The 24,113-nt window shown below is 41.0% G+C and overlaps 1 protein-coding gene across 4 annotated transcripts; it reads right to left on the bottom strand.

Annotated features, from left to right (window-relative positions):
• Window positions 1-270: 270 nt before the first annotated feature.
• Window positions 271-14,813, bottom strand: LOC140264237 (programmed cell death 1 ligand 1-like). Of its 4 annotated transcripts, XR_011906016.1 has the most exons (11): window positions 14,601-14,813; window positions 13,306-13,479; window positions 12,595-12,889; window positions 10,617-10,685; window positions 9,606-9,959; window positions 8,872-9,153; window positions 7,760-7,873; window positions 3,506-3,562; window positions 2,855-2,920; window positions 731-2,110; window positions 271-697 (listed from the first exon to the last, which is right to left on the bottom strand). XR_011906016.1 is itself a non-coding variant. In XM_072359842.1 (10 exons), the coding sequence occupies exons 4-10, from the start codon at window positions 10,672-10,674 to the stop codon at window positions 2,088-2,090; spliced, it is 954 nt and encodes a 317-aa protein (XP_072215943.1). In that variant the 5' UTR covers window positions 10,675-10,685; window positions 12,595-12,884; window positions 13,306-13,479; window positions 14,601-14,813; the 3' UTR covers window positions 1,990-2,087. The 4 variants fall into 4 exon arrangements, 3 of the variants coding, with proteins under 3 accessions (XP_072215943.1, XP_072215944.1, XP_072215946.1); XM_072359842.1 differs by lacking the exon at window positions 271-697 and having other exon boundaries at window positions 1,990-2,110; window positions 12,595-12,884; XM_072359845.1 differs by lacking the exons at window positions 271-697; window positions 731-2,110 and having other exon boundaries at window positions 2,841-2,920.
• Between the last annotated feature and the right edge of the window lie 9,300 nt (window positions 14,814-24,113).

The raw sequence follows: 24,113 nt of genomic DNA, 5'->3' as shown, positions 1-24,113 counted from the left end.
CTTTTTTAGTGAAAGAGCAAAATTTCAGGTCTCCCATCAGACACTAAGGAGTTTAAGCACTTGTCATTTTGTATAATAGGGTTCAGCTATATATATATATATATATATATATATATATATATATATATACACACACTATATTCCACTTATTTTCTTGTGTTAGTCAGCTAGCACTGGCAACAAGAACAAGTACTTACCGTTGGTTGGAGTTTGGTGAAGACATCTTCTGTTCCATGCTACTGAGCATGCACTAACAGTACTGCCTTGTGAAGTGTGATAGTAATTCAAAAGAGTTGCCTTTTCATCCTGACTCTAGAATGCAGCAAACAGCTGCTACAGTTTCAGAGAGAAATTCAAAAATGAGGAGGTAGTCTGCAAAGGACATTATTTATGTGGTAATATGAAACCACAGGCATGTGTAGGGAGGCAGTGGTTTTTCTACATATGGTCCTCTAAATACTTCTAAAGCCATTCCTTCACTTCAGGAAAAACTAAGAACTGCCTTCAGTGACAGTTCTTCACAGCCTTCAAAAAGTGTGTTGAGAAACAGGAGAGGGTATCCAAGTTCATATAGTATTCTTCCAATTAATTAGTGTTACATTAGAGTTACATTAGCAACTTCCAGTTAATTAGAGTCACATTAGAGTTAACTTTAGTTACACTTCAACTTAGGAGTACCAACCCTCTGTCCTACTACCTAAACCCTACTACCAACCCTACTACCTACTACCTAAAGCAGCTTGCTGAGACATACTAAGTACCTCTTTGTATTAGCTAGATTGAATACTGCTAGCAGCGAAGACCTGGGCCAAGGCCTGTATTCCCACCTCCAGGACTGCAGAGCAAACTCATTTAAGTTAAACAGAAAAAATAAAACAGGAGCCCAGTGGGATTCCAGATTTTCACAGTTTCATCTTTGTGGGAGATATTAGAGGCTGTTTGAATATCTGAGTTTTCCAGAAACAGCACGAGCACACCAGACATGGACATGTCAAAGATAGCAGGGAAAAAATAATAATAATTTAAAAAAAAAAAAAAAAAAAAAAAGAAAAGAAAAGAAAAGAAAAAAAAAGAACAAAAACATTTTTTATTTAAAATTATAGTTAAGAATGGCATTGTAATAAATAATTTCAATCTATGTGACAAAACCAACCAAAGAGCTATGAACCTGCAAAATGTAACACAACAATAGATTAAGAAATACCATCTGGGAGTGTGTTCCATCAGCATTTCTTAAGTAACCACAAGAGCATATATTTCATGTCCCAGCAGTGAGAAGGTTCTTCTTCTTCTGTTTCTGGGATGAACAAAAGGGCAGTCCAAACCACCACGATGTGTACTTCTCGAAGGTCCGAAGAGTTGTATTATCCCCAAATGTTAAATAAGAAGAATAACAATCAGTTATCAATCAAGTAGTGCCAGCTGTATCACAAGGAAATTAAAACCTCAAAACAACCTTCTTTTCAGAGAAAGAGATGAATAAGCTGAGCATTATCTAATAATTTCCACGAATTTTCTCATAGTTATCAAGAGGGTTACAGTATCCATTTAAAACACAGCTGATGGTAGCCTGTGTTTTAAGGTCTACAATAAAGACAGAAAATGTCCTGTATGTATAGCATCTTTTCTTGTTGAACTCTTATCTTCTATGTCTATTGAAAAAATTCTTCACAAGCTAGAAAACAAAATCTCTGCAGTGAACTGAGAGCTTCAACAGGCAGAAATTCCAGAAAATGGACTGTTTAAGCATGAGCTGTGAAGTTTTTTATGGTCCTAGACCTAAAGTGCTTTATCTTCAATACATTTTCAACAGGATGTGACCTTGAAAGTGCATAAACTTCGGAAAGCAAAAACGCGGACATTTAAATAAACCTCTATGTTGTATGTAGTTGTATAATCAGAGGCTGGAATTCAGGGGCCTATTATGCTATGATAATTGCAGCTTTTCCCAGTTTACAGTAATATGGAATAAGATTGCAACAACAGAATAAAAACAAAAAAAATGAGTATCTCCTTCAGAACAGACAGAGCAGAACATCAGGGCTGCCAAATCTTCACCACCAATGGAGAATCTTCCCCTGCTTTCTCTAAGTCTTCTCAATTTGTATATCTGCAAAAGGAAAAATTATATGAAAAAAAAATCAACAAAATATGAAAGAACTGAACATTTTTTGGCTTTGTGGCTCTTCCTCAGAGTTTGGAGGTACCAAAAAAATTCCTTTCATTTTCAAAACAAAAGATTGAACATTAAATCAATAAGAAGGTCAAATATAAACAAAACATGATCATGGTAAGAAATGGTAGTTTAAAGACAGTGGAGGGTAGAGTGTTTGAACAGATGCAGTGAAACAAATACAACCTAACAAATACAGAGAAAATGCAATGACTTAGGTCATCTTTTAAAATCCAATACACTGCCCCATCTGTCATTATCTCTGGTGGGGTAACCCTGAGCCCTGACTGTTTTGTTTTACCTTTGTTTTACCTTGCTTTCCTTTCTTTAATTTTACAAAAGTAAAGTATTGCAGTATTTAAATTCTTTTAAAAGTCATAGAAAAAGTGAAAGAAAAGCTTCAATAACTTTTTTTTTTTTTTTTTAAAAAAAAAAGCCACAGTCTGTCTTGGGAGCTTCAGAGACTCAGTCATTTATTTTCCCACTTTGCTGAGATAGAATCTCATAACTTGTTACAGTTTGAATGGCAATGATGGGCTCAGGACTCCCCCCCAACCTATCATCATCATCATTCCTCCAGTTGTCTGTCAAAACTCCTAATGATCATTACATGTGAGGGTAAGAGATGATTTACTCCAAGTGAAATTTGCCACTGTTTTTACCATTATCATTTATGCTTACATTTCAGCTCCTCATCTTCAAAAGAAGGATCTCTGCAGTCATGTACGTTCTTATCTTTCAACAGCTCTTGAAACAAACCACACACACAGATAAAAGTCAGCACTGATAAGAACCATTCACACAATGATGAAACTTCGTTTTAAACTTGTCTTCCAAGAAGTATATGACTTAAACTGGGAAAGAGATTAATACCGAATATTGCATCTGTTTTGGACACGTATTTTTAAAATAGGTTTTCTTCAGGAAAAATCCTGACTGTCTGTATGGATTAACTTGCACAGAGCAGTGTATTTTAAAGTGGTCTCTAAATAAACCCAAACATATAAATTACAATAAAAATTTTCAAAAGTCATCAGTAGAAAAGACTAAAGTATTTTAGTCTCTCTTCTCTATGTAGGTATTAGCCCTGTTCCTTTTCCTGTCTGATTGTCATGGTGGTACTGGCCATTCAGCAAGCTTTAAGAAATAGCAGAAATAGCACCAGTGTCTAAACAGGAGGGAAAAAAGGCTACTAGGGAAAAAAGTAGGGAATAAAGTGTCATTGCCACCACAATAGAATAAATGCTCAGTTACAGATTTTATTATTATTATTTTTTTAATTATTATTTCCATAAGACACAATTGAGCTAGATTTATGCCACAGGTACATACTTGTTATATTAACTGATGATTTGGCCATACGTGTCCTATAGTCCTTATTTGCTTTAGCTGAAAGAAAATAAGAGAGAAAAGTCAAAATGAAAGCAAAATACTCATTTTGAATCTACTGAGGTTTTAAACACATTGGTGGTGAAGGGAGCTCCGAGCATAGTATTGTCACTGGTTCTCAAAATTCTCCACCTCTTCAAGTCTTCAGTGCCCACAGTCTGTCAATTTTTGTTCCTATTTCCTTTCTAGTTGGTTTACAAGCCAAAATTGTATTGACACTATCCATTAACATAACTGAAAGGTAATGGCTCAAATGTTTTCTCCTTATACATTTTTGCCTAACATGTGAGCATGCTGGGCAGCAGAGTACAAGAAGGGAGTCACCTTCTTACTCAGGGGGAAACAAACTGATTTCCAGAAAGACTCTGCTCTTAAGTCATGTCTGGGCATTTAGGTCAGCTTAGGTTTTAAAAGAAAAAAGTTCTCAGCACTATTTTAGCTTCTAAATCAGCTCTTAGCTTACATACATATAATGTAATCATGTTAATCATATATGTTGTATATGCTATCACATACACAAACGCGTGATTAATAGTACTTATGCAGTGTAATGGAAATTCCTGACCTTTGCTGAAATACCCAAAGAGGAATCTTCTGAGAATTCAAGGATATTGCTGTCCCTTCTTCCACTTTCATGTTCTACTCCTGTTCCTACCATGTTCCTAGGAGAAGCTCATTCTTAGGAATTTAGGCTTATATACAGCCTTTATGTAGCCTGCCAGCATTACCACAAGCCTGTTAAGCTTCACAAACACTTATCCCAAGGCATGTTTCCATAGCACCTATGCAAAAGATGAATTTATGACCCAAAAAACTGACTATCCACATTGAGTTCTATCTTGCATTTATTTTATGGAGTTTGAAAAAGAAAGCTCAGCGTAGGTGTTGTTAATACATCTTTCTGTACAGTTTCCAGCCATAAATGAGAGCTGTTTCTGACCTTCACTAGGGAAAAGAAAGCTGGCAGACAGGAAAACCATAGTTCTATTACACAGACTGAGAAAGCAAATCTCTTTTGGTGTACAAGCTTTTAAGATAACTCTTCAAAATATGAGTTACTCCAAGCTTAATTTCATGGCACATACCTATTTATATCTACTATAAGACACAAGCATTTCAAAATAAGTGCTTAGCTCACTTCTTGTTCAGTTTTTTGGAGCACTTCTTGTAACATTTCACAAAGTCACATGGGTATGATAGTTGAAAGTACTGTATCAGTGCCACCATTCTCCATCTATTATACAGCTTTAGAGTCTATTTATTTATTTATTTACTATAATTTTAGGATATAATTTGTTATAATTAGAGGAAGAGCTCTGACTAAGCAGAGAATGTCCAGCAAATCACACTTTTGGGAAGAAAAAGAGAGTCTATGTCCTCTGGAAGCATGGACAGGCTACTTGGGGAGGTTACAAGGAAGTTGCTAAGGTATGCAGGGAGGAAATTAGGAAGGCAAAAGCCCAACTCAATTTAGATTGATCACTACAGTTAAAGAATATAAAAACTCCTTTATAAATATACCAATGGTAAGAGAAGAACCAAGGAAGAAGTCCAACCCTTACTTGATGCAGTGGGGAATGTGGCCACTGAGGACAAGGAGAAGGCTGAGGTCCTCAATGCCTTCCTTACATTTGTCTTTAATGGGTAGACCAGTTATCCTCAGGGCACTTTAGGCCCTGATCTGAATGTCTGAAATGGAACGCAAAATAAACCCCCAGTGATTCAGGTGGAGACATTTAAAGAGCTCCTCCTCCACCTGGACTGCCACAAGTCCATGGGACTGGACAGGTTCCACCCTCAGGTACTGATGGAGTGGCAGGAGTGATTGCTGAGCTGCTCTCCGCCATCTACCAGTGCTCCTAGTTATCTGGAGAGGTTCCAGAAGATTGGAGGCTTGCTGATGTGACTCCCATCTACAAGAAGGATCCGGGGACCTACAGGCCCATCAGCCTGACCTCAGTACTGGGGAAAGTTATGGAGCAAATCATCTTGCATGAGATCACACAGCATGTGCATGGTGTCCAGGGGATCAGGCCCAGACAGCATGAGTTCATGAAAGGCAGGCTGTGCTTGACCAACCTCATTTCCTTCTACGACTGGGTGAGCAGACTGGTAGATGACAGAAATGCTGTTGATGTAGTTTACCTAGACTTCAGAAAAGCCTTTAACATGGTCAGTCACAGTCAGGGGAAACTGGCTTCCCATGACCTGGACAGGTATACCCTCCTTTGGGTAAGGAACTGGTGCCCAGCGGGTAGTGATTATTGGAGTTAAGTGCAGCTGGTGACCCATTACGAGTGGTGTCCCCCAGGAGTTGGTACTTGGGCCCATCTTGTTTAATATCTTTACTGATGAACTAGAGGAGGGGATTGAGTGTACCCTCAGTAAGTTTGCAGATGACACCAAGTTGGGAGGTAGTGTCGATATGCCTGAGGTTAGGGAGGCCCTTCAGAGGGATCTGGATAAGCTGTATCTCTGGGCTGAGGTTAAAGGGATGAAGTTCAACAAGGCCAAATGCTGGGTCCTGTACTTCGGCCACAATAACCCCATGCAGTGCTATAGGCCTGGGGCTGAATGGCTGGATGACTATGAAGAGGAAAGGACCTGGGGGTGTTGGTTGATGCTCAGATGAACATGAGTCGATAGTGTGCCCAGGTGGCCAAGGAGGCCAACGGCATCCTGGCCTGCATAAGAAATAGTGTGGCCAGCAGGAACAGATTGGTAATCACCTGCCTGTACTCAGCTCTGGTGAGGCCGCATTTTGAGTATTGTGTTCAGTTTTTGGTCTGGAGCACAAACCTTATAAGGAGCAGCTCAGGGTGCTTGGATTGTTTAGCCTGGAGAAGAGGAGGCTCAGAGGAGACCTCACTGAACTCTACAACTTCCTGAAGGGACGCTGTGATTTGGCCTCTTCTCCCAGGCTACAAACAGGACTCAAGGAAATGTCTGCAAGTTGTAGCAAAAGAGGTGTAGACTGGACATAAGAAGAAACTTCTTCCGTCAGAGACTGGTCAGGCACTGGAATGGCTGCCCAGGGAGGTGGTGGAGTCGCCATCCCTTGCAGTGTTCAAGAAGCATCTGGATGAGGAGCTATGAGAACTGGTTTAGTGGTTTGCTGTAGCTATGGTAATGGCAGGATGGTTGGACTGCATGATCTTGCAGGTCCTTTCCAACCTTGTGATTCTATGGTATTTTCAAATGAGCCCTTATGAATATTTTGAGGTCTGTGTGACTTTACAGTATGTGTTAATATGAAATGTAAAAAAGTACCACTGATGATAAAATACTTAAACAAACCCTTCTTCTCCCAAGGAAGCAGAGGGATGATGGTCAGGGCAGGAAACTATTTATTTCAGGTTATGCAAATGTTTAAAACTTAAAATAAATAAATAGATAAATAAATAAAGGGATAGAGAGAAATGGTGCATGAGCGTGTTGTTGCTCAGATTCTTTACAGTCACATTTTCAGGTCTTTCCTCTGGCTTGTTAGCAAATAAAAGCAAATTACCACTAATACTTCAACTGTTTCCAGCTGTGTGATGCTGATACTATCCAATCCAAGACAGTCAAGTCAACAGAAAATGAGCAAAACCTAACAGGGAAATGAAAAAAGTGGTAGCAAGCCACAGTGGGAATATCTTGTGAAAAAAAAAAAAAAAAATAAAAATCTTTCAGACTGAAAATTGAACCGATCACTTCACATGTAATGCATCATTTTTTTTTTACAGTATTTTAGAAAGAATGAGGATGTATCTGGAATTCATAACAGATAGCTTAAAAAAAGTGTGCACGCTGTTTACAGAACGCATTAAAAAAAGGCTAAAAAAACCTGAAATGCCCTTTCTACTCTGAGCATTCAAAATAACTTTTATTTCTGGTAGGTTCAGCAACTGTGCTTCGATGCTTCAGTATAATATCACATTAATCATATTGCTCTACCTATGAGAAAAATTAATAGACTTATGATTAAATCACCTGAGCGTGGCTGGCAACCCATTCCACTCTGCTATCCTAACAGGTCGTATCTGATTGAGTCAAGCAAAGAAAAGGAAAGAAACAGTGTGGTAAAAAACAAGTGGTTTCACGATTAAAGATCTAAGGAGGGTTTTTATGATCTCATCTCATATTTGTGAACATGAATCAACAGGAAACATTGATAACAATTTAGATACACAAAAATAAATATCTTGAATGTACCTTTCCTTATGCAGACAGTAATTGACACTGATCCAACGAGGACACTCACAATGAGAATTGGCCAAACAAATGCTCTCAGTCTGCTCTCAGTCCACAGCACGTCATCAGTTGAATCTTCAGGAAATAGGAGTAGGCAAAAGGCATTGCAGAATTACATAAGCTTCTCCCTTTTCCTTTTATTTTCATTATTACTTTTTGTTACAATAATTGATGTGATAACAGCATCTTAGATTTTATGTAAGGCTGATGGCACACTTCACTGCATTCATTATTTGACAAATATTAGATAAAAGTTATCTAACAAATTCCTATCTGCCTTTGCTTCCTGCATTCCATTGGACTGTGCCTTTCCTTCTCTCACAAGTCCTGCTTATCACCAAGGTACATAGTGTTATACCCAGCTTAGTGTCCTTCTGTCAAGACTACAGGAAACAGCTTCTCGACAAACTAAAGAAGGCATCACTTTATTCTGGTAAAGCTCTGAGTGCAAAGGATATGTAGCTTCCTCAAGCCTGGATGCCTTTCTTATCAGCACTGAACTTGCCTTCTCTCCACCCTTTGAAAGGATGGCTTACCTTCCCCACTCTCAGCTGCCTGCTTCCATTCTGTCAGTCACAAAAATCACAGGCATTTTTACCAAGATGTTGAGTTTATATATGCCCACAGCAAAAGCTGTACAGGAAAAGACCGGGTTGTTCAAATGTTCAAAAAGACCAGGTTGTTGACAACTCTCATAGTGAAGACAGAACTTTTCTTAGAGTGTTTAATTTATATGAGAGAGTCTCATTTGTGATCTCCAAGTTATATGCTTTTTGAACAATTTCACTTTTTTTTTTTATAACAGTTAAACACTCAGTTTTCACATAGATTGTATAGGATTTCACATAGATTGTAAAGGATGCCACCTTTGAGCAACAAGCTCTATCCACAGATGCATAATGACAGTGTTGGTGCAGTGGAAGCATACACTGTTAGCAAAACAGCGCAGGTATTCCTTTCCAGCCTTTCCAAAATTGTATAGGAATGTGAAACAAATAATGGCTGATTCAGCTCAGACAAAATGACACAGTGTCTTGAAATATATAGCCACAAATGAAACTTAGAGAAGTTACCTAGAATGTACAAATTCGCAGATGTATTTTCTTGAGTTTCTTTATTCCAGAAGATGCAACGAAAATTTTCACGAGTTCTGTTTTTGATTGTGAGAGTGCTCGTCACACGATACAGCTGATCACTTCCAGTTTCATAACTTGTATTTGCCTTATTGGTCAAATCCTGACATTCTCCATTTTGCCACATCACCTCAGCTTTTGGGAATCCTTTTGACTGGCAAGTTAACTTCCACTCTTTGTCTCCTGTGCTTACCACTTCCTGAGTTATAGTTCTGTAAGGAGCTAAAGAGACAAAAGAAGATCTTTACCAGGAGGAAGCCAGAAGAACAGCATCTATGAGCAGGATACCTTTTCCTTATCCCCAGACTCCTGGGCACAATTCTGTGCATGTTTGGTTTTTGTAAATAATGCTCCCGGTAGGGAAATAAACATTACTATTGTGTGTCTTTGTGTAATTAGGGGTACAAGGTACATTACACTGTTGACACAATGTTGACACAGCTATCTAAATGGCATTTACCACCTTGTTCCTTGTATGTTAGAGAAATTAAGGGGAGCATATGGATTCCACCTGGACAGAGCACAAAGTTATACAGTGGTGCAATGATCACGAGTCTGCTGCTGCCTCTGGGGAGCTTTCTTGAAATGCTAATGCAGACATGCCCTCCTGACAGGACTGCCCCAAATCTTCCCACAGTATCTTAGAACAGCGAACCTCCTGCAGTAGAACTCACCCTGAACTTTCAGGTTGATGGTCTTGTAGTCAGCTCCCCCATACTCAACAAGGCAATGGTAAATCCCCGCATCTCTGAGTTTCACGTTGCTGATCTGAAGGAGAGACTGCCCAAAATCCAGATTCTCTTTCAACAGCTTTATCCGTCCCTGAAAATCACTGTGCTGACTTCCAGAGTCTTCCTTCCCTTTGAGAAGTATATAAACATCCTTTCTAACGTCATCTTTTTTTTCCCAGATGACGCTTAAATCCCTGAACTTTAGTTTCCCATTCACTGGAAATACACATTCCATTGTCACGTTGCTGCCAAGTTCCGCAGTGTAGAGCGATTTGGGAGCTTCAACTGTGAATAAAGCTGAAAAAGAAGATTTGAAAAATGTTATTAATTTTCTGTTACAAGCCTTATTTTGAAAGCCCAGCTTAATAAGTATCTATGATACGATACACTTTTATGTGACATTTTGAGGACCAAAAGTATCTGCCGTGTTGAGATTTTTGGATTCCTTTTCCCAATAACAAACAGGTGTCTGCAGGCACCTGCTTTGTGCAGGTATCCAGTGTGGACCTATTCTAAAAACAATAGCATGTGCGCTCCCACCCCCTCAGCTGTTGCTTTCAGAACATTGCTACAGTAACAAGCAACGGTTAATACCTCTTGTGAGAATGTTCTGTTTATAGAAGTGCCAGTTCTTTTCTTGTGGGATGTTCGAAAGCACATCACAAGTCCCTAACACTGCCAATTAAATCTCGGTTAAGGCAGAAAATATCTTGCCTCCATCATGTCTATGTTTGAGACTCTGGCAGGGATTTCAATCTAGTCATACATCAAAGCACTCATATTAAGTACACAGAGCTTGTGCAATATGGAAGCCTAAAATGACATTTTTATTTAAAACCTTCAGCTTAATAAGTAAATTAATTAATGCCTGCAGAAAAACTGAGAAATTAACATTTCCATGCTTACAGAAAGGAAACAAATGGTTCAGCTACTTCTTACAACTCAGCTTCTTACCATTTAGGGAATGCCAGCAGAATAGAAATATGAGCAAAAGCAAAAGCTTTTCCATCATGTAGGTAGAACCTAAAATGATAATGGATGAACATAAATATCTGCTTATTTTCTATCTTGCACTATAAAATACAATTCATAGCCACTGCACACATAGAAGAGGACACAAGGCACTGAATTTCACACTAGCAAAGGCATGACGAAGTTACATATGTGACTCCATCAAGGGAGGCAGAAACCTCCATGGGGAGGTCCAGGGAGAGCACCTGATTTTACTTCCTTTAAACACATTTGTTACCTATTGCAAAACGTGAACCTTATCACTATATGTAAAATAGTAAATGAATACTCACAAGTACCCAGCTGTTCCTATAAACCATATCAGGGATCATTTCTCCTGATGGGAAAAGAAGGGAGCAGTTCTCTGCACACGCTCTCTGCATGCATAGTGGTTACAATGAGCTCAGTTCTTCCCTGAAAACTGCCCTCATTTTACTATACTGACCTTTGTAGCACCCGGGACTTCACAGCACTTATTGCAGAGCTAATGAAGTTACATATATAATCACTTTAAAGAGCACTGAAACAGCAGTGCCCTTGTATAACAGCCTACAAACAAAACCTTGAATTTCTGCTGCCTTAGTTCTGAACATGCAAATGCGTCAGTTATCTCTCAGAATATTTCCCCTCTTTACTAACATGACTTTTATACCCCTACACAGCACTTCAGAATTACAAAACACTGGTTAATGTCAGTTCACACACTTACCTTCACATACCCACTGCTCTTGCTTAAGTGTGAAACTTAAGTCAGAGCAGTAGTGGGATCAAACAGTAGTATATCTTCAAAGCACACTGAACAAAAGCTTAAGCTGACTTCAATGGAAGTCTTTAGTGAGTACAGAGAACTCCACAGTTTTACCTTAATAAAACTGTCATTTGGGGCACACAAAGAACAGAAGAAATAAGGAAAGGTTGCATTCAACTGTTCTCTGGTGGTAACAGAAATTTGCATAAGAAATTAGGAACTATGGTAACCATCAGGCTTCCCAACTCATGAAATTCTCTCAGGATTGCAAAATTTACCCAACAAACAGTTTGGTATTTCTTTAGTTTTCAACACTAAGGTGATAAATTAGCAGTATTGCCCTGAGCCACTAAGACATGTATGCCTTTATGGTACTATGACTTAAGAGGATGAGGCTCCTCCCACTAATTTGATTTCAGCTCCTTTTTTCTCCCAGATTGCTGCTGCCTGATCCCAGTATAGTGTTTGCGGGATGGCAAGGCAGGTGGATCTGAGGAAGGGAGCCCATCAAGCATGCTGCTAGGCAGGTACGAGCAATTACAGAATAGGGTTCTGCTAACAGTGACATGAAAATATAGACAAGACTCAAGGTGAAAGCTACACTTCATGAATGAACACATCACAGTCTTATTAACATGTCAGGATACCCAATTCACTCTTTAAACACAAAATATATTCTTAAAAGCAACAGCATTCTGATTGCCCAAGGATGCCTACGTGATGTACATACATTAGATTCCCTTCATTCTTGCTGCCCAAGAAACCAAAGCTTCTTAAATGAGATAGAAAAGTCTCTGAGGTGTTTCTCAGCCACATTCACTCCAAGCACGGCCTGCACAGAGTAAGCCACAGAGCATCCAGTGCAGATGTGCAAATTTCAGTGCTCCCCATGCCAAAGGCATAGAATTATAGAATGGCTTGGATTGGAAGGAACCTCAAAGATCATTAAATTCCAACCCTTCGCCAGAGTTGCCACCCACGGAGTCAAGCTGCCCAGGTCCCCACCTAGGGCAATGGAGGCCTTGAGCACCTCCATCGATGGGACATCCACAGCTCTCTGGGCAGCCTGTACCAGTGCTTCACTGCCTTCTGAGTATACAATTGCTTCCTAACATCTAACTTAAATTTCCCCTCTTTTACCTTAAAGCCTTAAAATATATGACTGTTACTTACAAAGCTCCTCGAGACTGAGAAAGTCTGCTGTGCCGCTGTACTCAATTGTTCACTTTCAGTGAGGAAAAAAAGTAGGTCCAAGTCAAATCCAAAAGCACTCAAAAATGCTCACTGCAGTAACCAACTGGTCTGCTTCACCCTGAGCAGAAGCATGCCCAAGCTGGCTCAGCTGAAGCAGCTTGAGACGTAGATGCCAAACCAAATCCAGAGCCTTCTCACTGCTTTTCTTACAGAACCCGCCACAGTGCTCCTTCTCTCCTCCGACTGATTTCTGACATCCGTGGATAACACTGCTCTAAAGAGGCAAAAAAGTATTTGTAGCAAGAAACAGTCTTCAGTGAAGCTGGCTGCACAGTTCCCTCACAATCACATGGAGATGACAAGAACAGAACTGCTTGCCCAAGTCTTCTTATAGCAGAACTTAAATGTTCAAGTAACTCCACTTCTTGAGGAGACTTCCCCATTATTGGAAAGTTCCCCAGCAGGGAAAATTCTCTGTTGCTAACAGTGGTTAACTGTAACCAGAGACAGAAATGGGAAAATCGGTGCTTGAAATGCCACAGGCATTTTAAGAATAGTGTCACGTAATCAGAGAAATATGGAGGCAACAGTTCTTGATCCCTCTACACTAATTCAGGAAAACTTTCATGATTCTGGAAGTCATTAAGGAATACAGAAAACAAGCAAGAGAAGCAAAAGAATGTTACTTACGTTCACCTGCTGACTACAATGGGACAGCACTTCAGTGTAGGCTCATCTAATTCTGTTGCTTTTGTGTATCTCAAAAAGCGGAGAAGATTCTCAGAAGAGATTAAATACTGTAATACCATTTAAAAGTTTCCAGGAAATATTTTCTACTTTAACCTGGCAGCCCACTCACAGTACCTGTCATAGAAGCAAAAGCACATAGCAGGCAAAATTGGTCAGATTTTTTACTTGAAGCGTGGGAGGAACATGACAAACATATGAAATGGCAAAACGTAACATTTAAGTTCTGGTAACCTGAAAGTACTCTGGGAGGCTGAGGTGGTGGATTTCCATAGTAGGAGAGACTGATGACGGTTTACTTCCACTGGTTTATTCTGTGCTTAAAAGCATTTGTTAATGACATTTTATTTTCTCAGAAGTGAAGATGCAGCAAAAAGAAACCAAAAGAGAATTGTAAAACAATGACTTGGAGACCACAGAAGCCAGCTGTCAAAGCCATGAATTTAGTTTCCTCTTTTTCATTACCTGCCCTGTGCTCACAGAGCTGGATTTTCCATGCAAGCATACAGCAGCGAACAAAAGACCACCAAAGTTATTTTTCACAGTGGTAGGCATATAGGTTTGTATGCATATAGATACCTACTCTTTTATGTATATGTATCATTTATAGGTTTTAAAGAATAAACTATGTAGATATAGATACAGATGTGAAATCATGGAATCACAGAAATGCTTGAGTTGGAAGGGATGCTTACGGTTGTCTTGTCCAACTCCCTGCAATGAGCAGACACCCACAGCTACATCAAGTACTCAGAGCCCCATCCAGCCAGACCTCGGCTGTCTCCAGGGACGGGGCATCCACCATATCTCTTGGCAACCCATTCCAGTGACTCACTACCCTTTTTGCAAAAAAAAATAAATTTTTTTCCTTACATCCAATCTAAATCTCCCCTCTTTTGGTTTGCAACCATTTCCCTTTGTCCAGCCACAACCTCTTATCCTATATAGAAGATATAGATGATATAGATTTAGATATACATGTACCTGTAGACACGGACATAGGTGTAGACGTAGATATAGACACCGATGCCATATATATCAGCTGTAGTAGGCTTTTTATTTGGTTTGCAGTTTCGGGGGGACAGATGTTTCTATTATTCTGATCAGGATTTCCAGACGGACATCCCAGCCCTACCAGGTATCCCCGGGTAAGACGCAGGGCTGGAGCCTCCTGCGGGCAGAGAACCCCCGGAAATCACAGCGGCTGCTCCCCCCGCCCCCGCCGGTCTCTCCCTTACCTGCCGGCTCCCAGCGGCGGCTGCCGGAGAACTGCGGTAATCGGCCGCGGAGATGTGACCGAAAAACGCTGGCGACGGGGACGGGCGAGCAGGTGCGGCGTCCCTACACGCGCAGGATGCCGCAGACCTCGCGGTGCCTGATGCATTCCCGAAAGCCAGGGGATTTCAGTAAATGAAATCGAAACAGAAACTGAGACTGTGCGGGGCGGTATAATCAAGCAGGGGAGATCGGCCCGTGGAGCCATTTCCAATCCCCGCTGCCCAAATTCCCGAGCCCGGGTGGACGGGGGCTGGCGTCAGGGGGCTGAAAGTTCGACCGCTTCCGAAGCTCCGCCCGGACGGATCCTACAGAAAGCAAAATTCCGATCACGAGATCGGATGTTATAACCTGGTACTCATCTTCTGTGCCACTATAATAACCCTAATTACCCAGACGAAAGCAACCTGAAAACAAGAACTTTACTCAGACATCAGTGTACCAAAGAACCAAAACATTTCCTGGTGTGTTATAAGAACACTTTAGCACCGACACACATACAGCAAAGGATATAAAGAAAATTCAGAATGCATGTCAGCTTTCACATGGCACAGCTTTGTAATGGACACAGAGGATGCTGTCTACTTAAATATCTGGCACTGCCACCTTCAGTTGGTGGCTGGCATTTTTTGTGGGGCATTAAACCAGCAGACGACCAAGAGCTAGCTGAGTAGCCACTTGGTTTGCTGCTGACCAAGGGTGATACTGTGGAGCTACTCGACAGAGATGCTCTGACCCCTTACCTGGTGAGGTCAGGACGATGGGAATCACTAGCAGCTGTGCTGAGAGCTCCCCTGCACCTCCTGTAAAGGAGCACAGCAAGACAATAGTGGGTGAACTGAGTCATACCCAGTCCTTGCAACTCCTAGGTAAGAGCCACCAGCCCACCAGAAGCCACCTCCACAGACACAGAGGCACAGTGGAATGTCTTCTGCCTGGGGGAGAGCTGCAGCCCTGGGGTGCAGTGCAAAGCCCATCAAGGTCAGCCGAAGCCACAGCATCTTTCAAATCAACGGAGCTGCTGCTACTCGGTCACTGCTGAACCCTCCATCACCTACTGTAATGTGTGGGACACACTGCACACAGACATATAGAGTGCTTCAGGATTGCACAGGTCTTATGATACATTTAGGGGAGAAATGAAATGAATAGGGAGAGATCTAAGTCATTTTGGGAGGAACAGGTGTGAAAAAGGTAGTAAGATAAGGATATAAAAGATACTACTTGCATATGGTCTGTCCAGTCTTGTTAAGGTCCTTCCTAATTTTTTTGTTTTGCATGAGGCACGTATGCATGTGTGTGCATATGGGGGCTATGTATCCGCAAGAGGGGTCAGACCATGGAGGGCCCATGAGTCCATGGTGAGCCAACTGCAGACTGGGGCACACTCATGTCAGATCCTATGCCTGGGCCTCAGTGGCAGAAACTCACATGCCTGTGGTAGCTGCAGCTGGAGCAGGGTGTAGTGTCAGTAACTGGGCTACAACACTATGCCACGAGACCCCCACAGCCATGTGCTGTTAAGGGGCATGACCCCAGTGGGTGACACTGTGTGCCAGTCCCTGTGTGGAATCAGAGGTCAATGGCCCTTGTGCCTGCACACAGTGCCACAGCGAGGGAGTGTGTGAGTGCAAGAAAAGGCCCATTCACCTGAGCCAGTGAGGATGCACAGTGGCCTGGGAGACAGGGAGTGTGTCTGCATACCTCATAGGTTGCATGTCTAGACCGAAGACTGGCATCCAGAAGCAGCTGCTGGGCACACAAAGTGTCTAAGCCCCACTGCTGGAGGCATGCACGTTGTACATATGTACACATGTATTCCCTACCTGGCCTGGTCAGTCAGGTAGAGGAACAGGATGATGCTGTTGTTGCTGTTTGTGTTCATGTGAGCATTCGGTGTGGTTGTCCACGAATGTTATGTACCTATAACGACATGAAGTACATGAGCTCTGCGTGTATGTGCCCACCGGAAATATGTGCTTACTGCATAACTGCTGTACCTCACCTTTCTTGGGTTGCTAGACCTGTCTGATTTCCCTGACATGCTGAACAACAGCAAGAATCACTGCCTGCAATCGCTACACCCATTCTCTGCATTCTAGATACCTTCCAAAAGTCATAGACCTGGATTTGGAATGTGACAGCTGGAATGCTTTGCTGTATTCAGCCATATGCTCTGAAGAACAAAGTTTATGCAATTACCTGCTAGTTTACTGCTGAATATATGATGACAAAAATATTAATTAATATTGAAAATTATATAACACTTTTTGTACAGAAATTCACCTTTCCATCTTTGTTCCTTTGTTGTCTACTTGATTTATTCATTCACAACTGACTCAACTTTACTACATGCTCTGCTGTGTTAATGGTTTGTAGTTTTAGTTTCACCTTATTGCAGTGTCTGGCATTAGAGACAAGCCTGATTTTCAAAAATGATTCTGTAACTGTAGCTAATTCCATATTCCACATTAGAATGGGATATGGAAAGATTTAAGTTGGGAACAACAGCAATCCATATTCAATACAATTAGGCCCTTCCTGAGGATTTCAGAGCACAGAAAAACAGCTTCAGATAGCTTTGGACTGTTACATTTGTTTTGTTTTGCATCTCATAGATTCATAGAATCACAGAATGGCTTGAGTTCGAAGGACATTAAAGATCATTCAGTTCCAACAATACAAACAAACAAAAACAGCTGGGTGAATAACCAGCTGGAAGGCTGGGACCAGAGAATGGTGAATGGAACTAAATCCAGTTGGCAACTGGTCACGTGTGATGTTCCCCAGGGGTTGGTACTGGGACCTGTCCCGTTCAATATCTCTATTGATAATCATGAGAGAACCACAAGCTAGTTTGCAGATGACACCATGCTGGGAGGAAGTGTCGATATGCCTGAGGGTAGCAAGGCCCTACAGAGGGATGTGAACAAGCTTGATTGGTGGGCTGAGGCCAATGGGAAGAACTGATTCAACAAGACCAAGTGCCAGGTCCTGCACTTTGGTCACAGCAGTCCCAGGCAATGCTACAGGTTTGGGGCAGAATGGCCAGAAGACTGTGTAGAAGAAATGGACCTGGAAGCGTTGGTTGACACTTGGCTAAATGTGAGCCAGCAGTGTGCCCAGGTGGCCTAAAAAGCCAGTGGCATCCTGGCTTGTATCAGAAATAGTGTTGTCAGATGGAGCAGGCAAGTGATTGCCCCTATGTACTCAGCACTGTGCTCAGTTTTGGGCCCTCACTGTAAGAAAGGCACTGAGGTTCAGGAGCGTGTCCAGAGAAGGGCAATGAAGCTGGTGAGGGATCTGGAGCACAAGTCTTATGAGGAGCAGCTGGGGGAACACTACTGCTTCGTAAACTCAACTTGTTAAGCATGGAGAAGGCTCAGAAGAGACATTATTGCTCTCTACATCTTCCTGAAAGATGTATTGTTCTCAACATCCTCCTGAAAGGAGTGTATGGTGAAGTGGGTCTTGTCTTCTCTTACCTAACCAGTGACAGGATGAGAGGAAATGGTCTCAAGTTGCACCTGGGAGGTTCAAGTTGGATATTAGGAAAAATTTAAAAGAAAGAGTGGTTAAGTACTGAAATGAATGTACAAAGTGAGGTGAATTAGTGGGGAAATACTGGTGATATGTGGACAGTTGGACTAGCTCTTGGAGGTCTTTTCCAACCCTGGTGATTCTATGATTCTGTATTTCAAAATCAGAATTAATTCAAAATGGTCTCAAGTAAGCCCAGCTTTATTGTCAGGGAAGGCACAGCAAAAACAGGATTGTCAAAAAATAGCCCACCAGTAAGTGTTCTGAACTCAGACTAATAGAGCACTGTCTACTAATAACACATTAAATACGTGGTATGCATGGGAATTTTTTAATGTAGTTCTTAGAACGATAAAAATGATGGCAACATCTGCAGTATCCATACCTTGGCACAGAAAAATTGACCACAACAGTTGTGGTCTCCATAGTCAGTGTGTTATAATGGTGGTTTGTTTGTTTGTTTAAGAGCTGTGCTATAGGAAGTGTAAAAATATATCAAATAGTGTTTTGCTCATTATATTGCTATAGTTAGACAGACAAAAGCTCTAGTACTATGAAAATAAATGGCTGCATATTTTTTCATTCCAGCACTGGATTAAATTCCATCAGTCTGAAGTTTTTGCTGCCCTCGATCTTATGCATTTTAATTAAATTTTAAAAAATAAATAAAGAAATTTTGTTACTTACATATATTAAGTATGTAGTGTATTTTGTATGTGGCCCTGGATAGTTACTCTGCACTTGATGCAGCCCAGGCAAGCCAAAAAGTTGGACACCCACGCTCTAGAGAAGGACCTTATTCTCATTTTGTTTTCCCATATAGAACTGTTCAGGCATTCCAAGGGTACTTCAGCTACACTTACTTCTGTTTCATGACTGAATGGCATGCTGAAGACTCTTCAGACGAGAAAATATTCAAGAGCTGGTAATTCATACTCTTCCACTGGGCAAAGAAGAGTGGCAGCTGCACCGTTAAAAACAGAGAGCAAAGAGAAGGGGGATGGTGAGTCTGAGAGTAGGAAATATGCCATCAGGAATCCTAGCCTTAGCTTAATCAGAATCCAGGGAAACTGATATTGCTTGGTATTACTTCATATGTGCCATCTTTCCCCCTGCAGTCCAGAATCTTTGGGAACTTCTCTAGTGGTAAAAAGAACAATTAGATGCTGGAGAACTCTTAGACTCACAAAATGTTACAACATGAGAAGAACAGTTCAGATAAAAACTGAAATGACAAACAACCTTCTTCTTCCTATAGTGGAAGAGAAAATATCACCCCCCCAAAAAAAAACCCAAGCAGCAACAACAAAACTATTTCAAATCCAAACAAGAAGGGAGAACAGAATCAAATCACAGGTATCATCTGTTTAGCGTTTACAGCATTTGTGACATCAGAGTTCTTTCCCAAATGAAGACCAAAATGAGTAAATATGAGCCAAGCAAACCTTATTCCTGGGCAGACATTAAATAGCAGCATATCTCCTTAGGAATGTCTTCATTTTGAAGTTACAAGGAGGAGCAAATCTGTTTCGTACTTTGTTACCCAGTGCACCCCTGTCCAAATACATATTTTACCACCTAAATCAACAGTGAAATTTTGATCCTGACTTTCAAAACACCAGCAATTTGATGAGTAGGAATCAAATTTACCCATCCTGTTCTGTCCTTGCAGTCCAGACTGGTACTAGGCATGGAGGTAACCAGTGTAACTAATTCACCTAGTATCATAATACACTTTAAATAATAATTGCTTAGTAATAAGCAATGACATTGGTAAATAGCATACTTAAAAAGTGAAAGCATGTATGTATGGTACCTAAAAATGAAAGTCACCAATACAAGCAGGTCTGAGAAACCTCTCTCCAGTAAGAACAAAAAACTGTGAAATCTTAATTCCCAGAATGAAGAGGGAACTACTCATTTAAGGGAAGCCTTACTAAGCTGATGAGTTCTTTAGTTAACTAGAAGGTTAGATAACACTGGAACTTCTCTTACTGCAAAGGCATGCTGCGTCAAAGACAGAAGTTTATCTTCCCTCTGTGTGCATCCTTGGATTTTCAAAATTAACAGATCTATATATATTCATTTATTTCATTCTCTCAAGAGATGAGTACTGACTGTAAAACCAAAAGAAAAATCTTCATCCATGTCCATCATAATGTTTTTTCTTTAGTGTAAGACAGTAAAAAACTGGACTTTTTTTGTTGAACAATCACTCCCAAAAGATAAATTAGCAACTCTTACAAGCCAAAGGACTAATTACCACAGGTTTAAAGAAGTCTTAATTGTCTGCCATCATCTGAGTTTATAATCAATATATCTTTAGTTACCAGAAAAAAGAGGCTCAGATAAATATGCTAAAGTAAAACAGGGAAATTGTCCCCTAAAGACTACATTCATACAGCACTGCTTTTTATCTCTTTCAAATTGTTTAACTATTTTGATCTAGCGGCTTTAAAGTTATGAGGTTCTACATGAACATTTGCTGTTCCATTTTAGAAAATGTTAAGATGATAGATTTTGGAATTTATTTCTGCAGATAACCTTTCCAGTTCAGTGAAATCAATTAAGCAGACTGTCATAGATGTAAACCTCCTTTCCAAATATTAATTCTACAGGCTATCTCTATCATAATTTGATTTATGAAGCTGAAATAGTTTCACAGAAAAAAAATATTAAGGTAAAAATCAAACTGATTCCTCAAACTTCATGACATGTAAAGATAAGGGAAAAAAATTACTTGCTCTTTTTCCAACATTTATTCTATTTTTTTATGTTTTTTTTTTTTTTTTTCCCTGTGCTTCTTTTCTTAAATGTCATGTAAAAATCACATTTAACTTACTCAATGAAGGTGCAAAATGATGAAAGTTAGAATTATTTCTCCTTTATATCTAGATAAATATTTTATTCCTCATACATGATTTTGTACAGCTGAGGGATCAGAGGAGAAAATAAAACACATCCATGCAGTTTCAGTTTCAATTTGGGTGATTTTGGTCTAGCTATGGCTTTCAGGATTATGTTGCATTAATGCACCCACTTCAGGCCTACAGGAACTGACTCCAGGTAAGGATGCTGTGCAAAAGACTAATTATTACCACTGACAATTTATGTGGAAGTCAAAATTACAATTGTCATTGTATGTTAAGACAGGTCATGATCAAGCCACAACCTGGAGTACATGAAAAAATACATGACTAAATCTTGGTCTTACATTGCTGTACTTCACAGGACAGTGTCTCCCGACTGATGATGTGCCAGCACATCATAAACAAGGCACAGTGGCAAGTAGGTTTAACAGCATCACTCTGAGCCAGTCTCTGCCTCCTTTACTGTGCACTGAAGAACAATGGTATCAAAGCAGTGATGAGAGTCAGACAGGCACCCACCAGAACAGCAGGAGAGAGATCTGGGGGTTGATATGAGGAGACAGGGGTGGACCTCTTCTCCTGTGTAATTGGTGACAGAACTAGAGGGAATGTCCTCAAGTTGTGCCATGGGAGGTTCAGGTTGGATATTAGGAAGAAATTCTTCCCCATAAGAGTGGTCAGGTGCTGGAATGGTCTACCCAGGGAGGTGGTGGAGTCACTGCTTCTGGAGGTATTCAATAAACATTTAGATGTTGTACTGAGGGACACAGGTTGGTGGGGAAATGTGATAGGTGGATATTTGGACTGGATGATCTTGGAGGTCTTTTCCAACTCCAGTTATTCTATGTCACCCACCCTGAATATAAACAGTACTAGTGAAAAAATACTGCTCAGCAGGTGTCTGGAGAAGCAGTCAGACGCCAGCAGGAGTAGGGGGCTACTCTGGTATGTCTGGATCTAGTGTGGCTCAAACCCACCTCCCCTCCACATGCATAGACCACAGTGTTTCTTTACATCCCATTCAAGACCAGCCTTCACTCTTTCCTCTCATTCTTAAGTTGTTAACCCTTTCTTGAGAAACTGGACACATTTCTGCCACAGGCAGCCATGTGTTCTCCCTCTTCTTTATTCCAATAATGTGAAATGCACTGCCTTATCATGTTACAGAAACACAAAGGGCTGCTGAGAGGGCTCACCACACGCTAGTGTGTCTTTCAGCTCAGGAAAGGAAGAAATATAGGCAGACTGAGACGGTTTGCTTGGCTGTAAGGAGATCAATGAGTAAGGTGGACGATATCTTTGCTAAGAGGCTTTGACAGGAAAAGTGATTCTTTCAAACCTACCACAACCTTCTCGGCCGTCGCCATGTTAAAGTAGCACCTCTCAAGGCCTGGCAGAGGAGGGCTGCCATCTTGCGTGGAGCTGGGGTATAGCAGGGAATGCATCCCGGATCACTGCAGCCCCACAGCAGCCAAGTGAGAAAGTCAGCTCCCTTCTTTCACATCGGGGGCTGGGGGAAGGAAGGAGGGGGAGAGAGGGGGCAGAGTGAGGCCTCCACTGTTTCCTGGGCAGGTGTTGCCCTGTGGCAGACAACGTCTGGATTCTTGGTACAACCTTATACAAATATCAAACTTCAGTGACATCTGCCACTGCAGGGCTTTTCAACGACAAAAATCTTTCCATCCATCCATCCATCCATCCATCCATCCATCCATCCATCCATCCATCCATCCATCCATCCATCCATCCATCCATCCACTATCCATCCACCATCCACCTATCCATCCATCCATCCATCCATCCATCCATCCATCCATCCATCCATCTACAAGAAAGTTGTTATGAAAATAATGAAAAGAAAACAAAGAAAATAATCTTTTAGCAATATATGCAAACATTTTTATTTCTGCTGAATTATAGTTTTATCAGATGTAACCATAAGTTTTGTGTAGAAACAATTCGCATAGATAAATACAAATGTTCCTATAAATAGAACCATAGAATCACAGAAACATTTGAGTTGGAAGGGACTCTTAAAAGTCATTCAGACCAACATCCCTGCAGTGAACAGGGACAACTACAGGTAGATTACATTGCTTAAAGCCCTGTCCAGCCTGGCCCTTAATGTCTCAAGGGAAGGAATGTCCACCACCTCTCTGGGCAACATTCCAGTGCTTTATCACCATTATCATAAAAAACAAACAAACAAGCAAACAAAGAAACAAACTTACTTTCTTATATCCAGCCTAGATCTCCCCTCTTTTGGTTGGAAACTATTTCACCTTGTCCTACCACAACAGACCCTGTTAAACAGTCTGTCCCCTTCTTTCTATCCACCTCCTAGTATTTATACTTAGAGATGCTATCAGATCTCTCCTGAGCTGAACAGCCACAGCTCTCTCAGCCCATCTTCATAGGGGAGATATTCCTTTCCTTGAATCATTTTTGTGGCCCTACTCTGGAGGTTGTCCAACAGGTCCATGTCTCTCCTGTACTGAGGACTCCACACCTGATGCAGCACTCCAGGTGAGGTCTTATCAGTGCAGAGGGGCAGGTTCACCTCCCTCAACCTGCTGGCCGCACTTCTTTTGATGCAGCCCAGAATGCAACTGGCTTACTGGGCTGTGAGGATGCATTGCTGACTCACTTGCCAGAGCTACATAGGTAGTATTCCCACTCACAGAGTTTCTGGAAATCCTAATGGCTGAGGATGGTGATGAAATTGGTACACAATCTGCTTCTCTGATGTGCAGAATAAAAGACTGTGTTGAAAAAAGAACTTGGATTCAAGATGGCTTTTTTAGAGTGCTAGGAGCTTTGACTAGGAAACACTGTTTGGCCCTTTGGCCACAGAAGACTGTCTGAGGATCAGTACAAAATAAACAAAAACAAACAAACAAAAAACTAACCCAATCAAAAAAACAAAAATCCTTTTCACGATCACTTCATAAATCTTTGCAACTTGCTCTGTAGGATCTCTCCCTGTGTGGTGTTTCACCTTTTTAATAACACTATTAGGCAACACCAATGATTTCATTCTAACAGAACACATACCTACTCATATCC

This window comes from Excalfactoria chinensis, chromosome Z, assembly GCF_039878825.1.
Source record: "Excalfactoria chinensis isolate bCotChi1 chromosome Z, bCotChi1.hap2, whole genome shotgun sequence".
In the NCBI taxonomy this organism is placed as follows: Eukaryota; Metazoa; Chordata; class Aves; order Galliformes; family Phasianidae; genus Excalfactoria; species Excalfactoria chinensis.
The sequence above is the reverse complement of the archived record's forward strand: the minus strand, read 5'-3'. Positions and strand labels throughout refer to the sequence as shown.

Excerpts from the sequence above, each read along its gene's own strand:
- LOC140264237 (XM_072359842.1), bottom strand. The coding sequence starts at position 10,674 with ATGATGGAAAAGCTTTTGCTTTTGCTCATATTTCTATTCTGCTGGCAT. Across the intron at positions 3,563-7,759 it reads TACTGTCTGCATAAGGAAAG|CTAAAGCAAATAAGGACTAT; the intron begins GTACATTCAAGA and ends ATTTTCTTTCAG. Across the intron at positions 2,111-2,854 it reads TGAAGATGAGGAGCTGAAAT|ATATACAAATTGAGAAGACT; the intron begins GTAAGCATAAAT and ends TTCCTTTTGCAG.